Here is a 6224-nt window from a genome sequence, read left to right as displayed (position 1 = left end):
TGAGTTTGTAATGTTATTTCAATAAGAGAAAATGTTTTGTTACTGTTAGAAAAAAATATCAAATTCTTTGGGAAAAAACAGCTACACTGGATAAAAAAAAAGCTAGAATATTAAAACAAACTATGGGTTAGAATTTTTTTAAATAAGAATACAAAAATTACAATAGCAACAGTACTGTAAATTGAAGTTAGGGTTAGAAAAGTTGGCAAGGTTAGGCTTAGCAAAAATATGGAACATTAAAAACAGATCAAGATAGCTATTAGATGGACAGTTAGAAAAATCGCATTATCTAATGTACTAAAAAAATAATTGAAACAGTGCAGTTTGTTGTATAAAATACATATTCGAAATGAAATTTCATTTACAGGTAAGTTTTTAAAGCTCATTTAAAATGAAAAAAAGTTTTTAACATGTAACATTGAATACAAACACAAGACACCACATTCTTGTCTTTAATGAAGATTTTTACAAGTACATACTGTATTTGAATCCTGCATTTCAAGCACATTTGATTGCATTTTTAAACATTTTTATTTCTCTTTACTTTCAGGCAAACACCAACTGGAGAGCGGCTTCCAATGGCAGCGCCACCATCCTGCATCCCGGAAGCTTAACACAATAAGTTAACGAACACTTCTTCTCTTTTTATTCTGACTCGTTAAGGAATACATTAACCGTACAAATCCGCCGAATATTGCCCATGATTGCAATATTCCAGGGAAAAACGGAAAGCTTACATGAGTGTCCATAAGTCTCCATGTCCTCTACAAAGCAGTTTTGCTGTCTTTTGGCGAACAACGGGGTTACCGTGACGACTGTGAGAATCTACCGTGGTTGCGCGTGGCTGCCTCCATGCGCCGGTACCACGGGTTCACTTTGGTGTTGGCCATCATGTCGTCAAAGGCATCCAGGCCCTCCATCACACGGAGGACGCCAAACACAGCCTGCCGGGGACGAGCAAGCGCCAAAACTACAGTGAGATTTTATTTTTTTTTAAACAATCGTTTTTTTAATGGGTTTTGACATTATGCAGACCCCCAAATGCTGCGATATAGCATAACAGGTGCAAAAATTAATTGACAACTAAAATTGATCAATGAACAACTATTTTGATCCATTTAATGAATCGTTTGAAGACACTAACTTAAAATTAGGCCTGCAACTGACAATTCTTTTTTTATTCATTTGTCGATTTTTTTTTTTTTTTTTGTATAAATTAATGACTCAGATTAGAAAAATACAATAATTTCCGTCCCGTTATTCAAAAACAGGGCATTAGTAGCAGAAAATATACAAACAAAATAGCAGAAACATGGCCAAAATGATGATTAGCGTTTGAAGAAAGTAAAAGCAAATGTTTGCAAATGTCTTATTCTGGAATAACAACGATAATCAGTCTGCTATTATGGAGCATTACAGAAATCTGAGAACATTTACTGCGAAGAGGCTGACATTTAGAGGATTTGGCCATTTTAAAGGTAATTTAAAAAATTTTAAGGTCTCTGGAAGATCAATCGATGATCAAAATAGTTATACTAATACTTGTCGATTAATCAATTAATTGTTGTGCCTCTGACACGTCTGACCAAGCCAGTCAACGAAACGCAATCAATTTATGTTTGTGCATTTTCTGCAGCCAATTTGAAATATTGTCCTGCTTTTGAATAAAGGGATACATATTATTTTTTTATCTGACATACAGATTCATCGGGGGGAATCCACAGATTTATTGATTATTGAAATAACAGGTAATTGCAGCCTTACCATATATTTTTTTATATTACAGTAGTGCCTTGAGACGATCGATATGTAACAACAATGTGCACAGGACAGCACAGAATGAATCATACAACACTTGAATTGACTTATTTTCGTTTCCCGCCTTAAAACAGGTCAAGCCATTAAACATAAACAACACTCCTTTGCCCCTCTCGAAAAATATGCCGCTCATTCAAGGGCAAAAAAAGTTTGAAAATTTGAAGGTAGCAGGACTCCATTTTGTTTCATGTGTCTTGCTCAATGTGATGTTAAACGTCTCCCATTTTGTGACAGAAGGAGAATGAGAACAGGCGCTATCACAACTTGACAAAAATTGTTCTCATCGGTTTCAAAATGTGTGTGTGGTAGAGGGAAAACTTTTTTAAAAACGTACACTGTCTGTCTATTAGCAGATTTTCACCATCTGGATCCTAACGTTGGTTGACTGTAATATGTCAGGTGTCGATGTGGCGGCATTGCCGTGTTTTCTCACCAAATCAGCCAGGTTGGGCCGCTCTCCGCCCATGAACTTCCTCTTCTTGCCGATGGCCGCCACCCAGTCGTTAACAGCCTTGTACAGGTCCTGACGCACGTCGTCTTGAAGGTTGTGTCTGCAATTAAGCCATTCGCTTACCTGCTTGCTTATCACTGGATGAAAACCGACGAGCACAGTAGCAATTGACACAACTAGGGCACGAACGATAGGGATTTTTGATGACCGATTCTGATATTTGGCAGAATAAAATTCAGGTAACGGCTTAATCGGCCGATTCATTAAAAATTTTGTTGCTTAAAAAGCTAATATTAATGTTAATTGTCAACACAAAAAGATCCGCGATGGCGAGCGACTCACTCACCGGCTCTTGAGGCGCTTGGCGATGACGAACATGGCGGCGGCGCCGACGTACTTGGCGAAGACTCCCTCCAGGGCGCCGAACTTGCCCTCGCGCACGATGTAGTCGAAGGAGGCCAGGGCCTCGCTGGTGCTGCGGTACACGTTGGGCGAGATCAGGTGCACCAGCCAGTCGTCGGCCCACTGACGCCACTTCATCTCCTCCCTGAAACAAAAATCATGCTAACAGCATGCTGACAGCGCAAATCAAAAGACGGCATCTGATATGGCACGTGTGTCTGTGCGTGCGTGTAAGATTGTCAGCGTGTGCGGCAAGGTTATCATAGCGAAAATGAACAAAAAAAATGAAATTGAAAATGCATTTTTGTTGACGGAACTAAATACAAGCAAAAATGCTTTTAAAAAAATTAACTAATCTAAATGAAAAAACGACATTACGTTTATAAAATAGATTAAGACCAACCACAATCAAAGTGAAAATGTCCTTTGTTTTTGTCTTTGTCAGTTACATACATGAGATTTTACATACAAATTGGATTTGGTATTTAGAAAAATTATTAAAGCGAAAAGCCAACAACTCGACCGTTAAAAGCAGCCTTCTTCTCATACAAGTTGACATTAGTGACAGTATGTATGTCTTCAAAGTCAGTTCAGTAAGTAACACATGGACATGACGTTGAATGAAGAGTTAGCTTAGCATTGCTAGCGAGCTTGTCTTACTTCTGCATGCCTTTCTCGGGGTAGACGGCGGCCGTCTCCTCCTGGCTCAGCATCAGCCAATACTTGTTGTTGTACTCTGTCACCTCCTTGCCGCTGTCGTTCACCGACTTCATCTCGGGGTAACAGCGCAAAATGTCCGACATGCTGGAACCCCTGGGGGAAAAAAATGATTAAAGGTGAGCGTTTGGATGTCATGTAGGTGCCGGTTGGTTGTCAAATTAATTGTCAATGTAGTTGAGGGGATCGACGTTTTTGCCAAAGTTGTAATTACGGTTATCAAGGTATTTGTCAAGGTAATTGTGAAAGTTGTTAAGTTGTGTCAAGGTGGTTGTTACGGTGCTCATCAAGATAATTCTTCAGGTTGGTGTCAAGGTAGTTATTAATATAGGTTTTACGCCACTTGTTAAGGTAGTAATAAAGTTAGTTGTCAAGATGGTTGAGGTAGTCATCAAGATAGTTACGAAAATTGAAGGCAATTAATATAGGTTTTACGGTAGTTGGGGTAGTTGCCAGGGTAGTTGTTAAGATTGGTAATGTAGTTGTCAAGCTAGTTATTAATATAGTTATTCACATAGTTGTCAAGGTATTTATTAATATAGTTAAAGTTGTTAATATTAGGTTAGTTTTGAAGATGGTTAAGGTAGTCACCAAGATAGTCATGATAATTGTTAACGTAGTTGTCAACGTAGCTATTAATATAGGTTTTATGGTAGTTTTTAAGGCAATTGTCAAGGGGGTGGTATAGTAGTAGTAATGGTCAAGATACAAAGTAGTTGTCAAAGTATTTAACAATACAGTACAGTTGTTGTCAATGTTCTGAAGTGAGTTGTTAAGGAAGTTATTCAGTTAGTTGTCAAGATAGTTATTAAGGTAATTGTTAAGGTAGCTATTAAGGTAATCAAAGCAGTAGTCAAGATAGTTGTTCACACAGCAGGGCTTACTTGCTGACTAAGTAGGTCTTGAGCGAGCTGATGATAACGGATGAGTCGTTCAGCTGCTGCAGTTTGATTAAAAAAACAACTGATGTCATAGACAAATAAAAATCACTCAACATGTTTGCGAGTTAGCGTTAGATGTGGCACAGTACCAGATGCTCGTCCACCATGAGGATGGGAACCTTCCGGTAAGCCGACCACTTGATCTCCCGCCGCATGACCGGGTTCACCTCCACCACGCGGTACGCCAGCCCGTGGTAGTCCAGGAAGGCTCGCACTTTGCTGCAGAACGGACACGTTTGGTACTGGTACAGCGTCAGGGACGGAGACGCTGACAAAGCGCCTCCTGCAGGGGCCACCTGAGACACACGTGCAAATTGTCACCACCGACTGGCGAGAGGAGCAATCGCATAACTCAGTCCATCATTTTGGGGTGTTTGAGGTGTCAAAAGCAAAACATATTAGCGTCACATTCACAGTTCTTCGTGATGTGACTTTTCACAAAAAGTTTGATTTCTCTGCTTTTTAGCCAGAAACAAGTTATTTTGGGTGAAACTGACCCATGTTTTACTACCAATTGCTACAGAACAGAAAACGCAAGAGCCAAACTTTTTTTCTGGTTAAAGAGCGTCTACTTCTTTCTTTTTTGGTGCGCCCGATGCAAAAAAAAAAAAAGGAACCAAAACTTGATAGGTGCACCAAATGACAATAATACGATGTTGCCACAAATTTCTAGAATAAAACAAAAAGTTAATTTCACACAAATATTAAAAGCCAAATCACAGAAACGGATAATTTAGCAGTGTTTTCTTTTATTTTTCCCTATACATACTACTTTTGGGGAAAAGTAAAAAAAGTAAGCTCCTCCATGTAAAGTTCCCTTTACTCTCCCCGGAAATGAGGCATCTCACCTGGGCTTGCTCCTGGGCCAGCTGTCGCTGCTGGGCCCAGTAGAACTTGACGGTATGATAGATCCCCACACCGCCGCCGAGAAGGAAGGCACAGCCCAGCGCTCGGCTTCCTCCACCCCGCAGCGACCACAGCAGCCCGGAGCGGGCTCCTGTCCCGGCGCTGCCGCCGTAGTAGGACCTCCGGGACACACGGGTCCCCGGTAAGAGGACGCCAGTGCCGGGTCGGCGGAGCGCAGGACTCTCCAGAATCGTCCAACCGACCTTAACCAGCGATCTGGCACAGGCCGCCGCCATGTTGGATTTACATAAAGTCCCACAATGCATTGCAATCAGGTTGCGTGGTTACGCTTTCCTCACAAGTTGGGGTTAGACTGCCGGGGTAAGCACCGCCCACTCATGACGTCTTAGGTACGTTTTCGCTGTTTTTCATTGTACGTCAATACAACAATTTTGAATGTTTAATTAATTCGATCACTCTTTAAACGCAAATTTTTATTCACAAAAAGACATTTTCAAGCTCTCTTTATGTCATGACCATTTTCTATTGTAAATAATTGAAAGTGCAATTAGAGCAGTGATTTTCAACGTGTGCCGTGGTACATTAATTTGCCGTGGAAAATTTCAATATTTTTTACTTTTTTGTTAACTTATATATACCAAACACCTATACCAACAAAAGAAACAATGACATTTTCTCCTACCATAACTGAAGGTACATAATTAACCTTTATATATCGCTGGCGTCGGGCCAAAACCTCATAAATTTTGGTGGATTTCATATTTTTTCAAAAATCTATATACTATTAGTCAGTCCACATGCGTGGGTGTTATTTTTACACATTATTGACCAATATAAAGTGTTGAACTCCTGAAAAGTGACCATTTTGGAGGTACAAGGTTTTCACCTGAGGCCAACGATATATACTTTTTAATCGTTTTGCGAAGTGGTGTGCCGTGAATTTTTTCTTTTTTTTCTTGGCTCACAAAGGTGGAAAAACACTTAATTAGACTCTAATTCAATACTCTAATTATTAGTGTATTAAAATT

General features: G+C 39.9%; 1 protein-coding gene across 1 annotated transcript; it reads right to left on the bottom strand.

The window, feature by feature from the left end:
* Positions 1–438: 438 nt before the first annotated feature.
* On the bottom strand, positions 439–5526 carry ptges2 (prostaglandin E synthase 2). Its single transcript, XM_086032118.1, has 7 exons — positions 5178–5526; positions 4419–4625; positions 4273–4328; positions 3332–3484; positions 2616–2816; positions 2252–2369; positions 439–944 (listed from the first exon to the last, which is right to left on the bottom strand). Exons 1-7 carry the CDS (start codon positions 5499–5501, stop codon positions 804–806), a joined length of 1200 nt encoding a protein of 399 aa, XP_085888244.1. The 5' UTR covers positions 5502–5526; the 3' UTR covers positions 439–803.
* Between the last annotated feature and the right edge of the window lie 698 nt (positions 5527–6224).

Source organism: Filicampus tigris, chromosome 5, assembly GCF_054856515.1.
Source record: "Filicampus tigris isolate MCC_2025a chromosome 5, RoL_Ftig_1.0, whole genome shotgun sequence".
Classification (NCBI taxonomy): domain Eukaryota; kingdom Metazoa; phylum Chordata; class Actinopteri; order Syngnathiformes; family Syngnathidae; genus Filicampus; species Filicampus tigris.
This window is presented reverse-complemented; position numbering and strand designations above follow the sequence as displayed.

Bases quoted from the DNA above. Each gene is read 5' to 3' on its own strand.
- ptges2 (XM_086032118.1), bottom strand. From the start codon at position 5,501: ATGCATTGTGGGACTTTATGTAAATCCAACATGGCGGCGGCCTGTGCC. The intron at 4,626-5,177 runs GTGAGATGCCTC...CGTGTGTCTCAG, and splicing joins TGGCCCAGGAGCAAGCCCAG to GTGGCCCCTGCAGGAGGCGC. The intron at 3,485-4,272 runs GTAAGCCCTGCT...TTTTTCCCCCAG, and splicing joins AAGACCTACTTAGTCAGCAA to GGGTTCCAGCATGTCGGACA.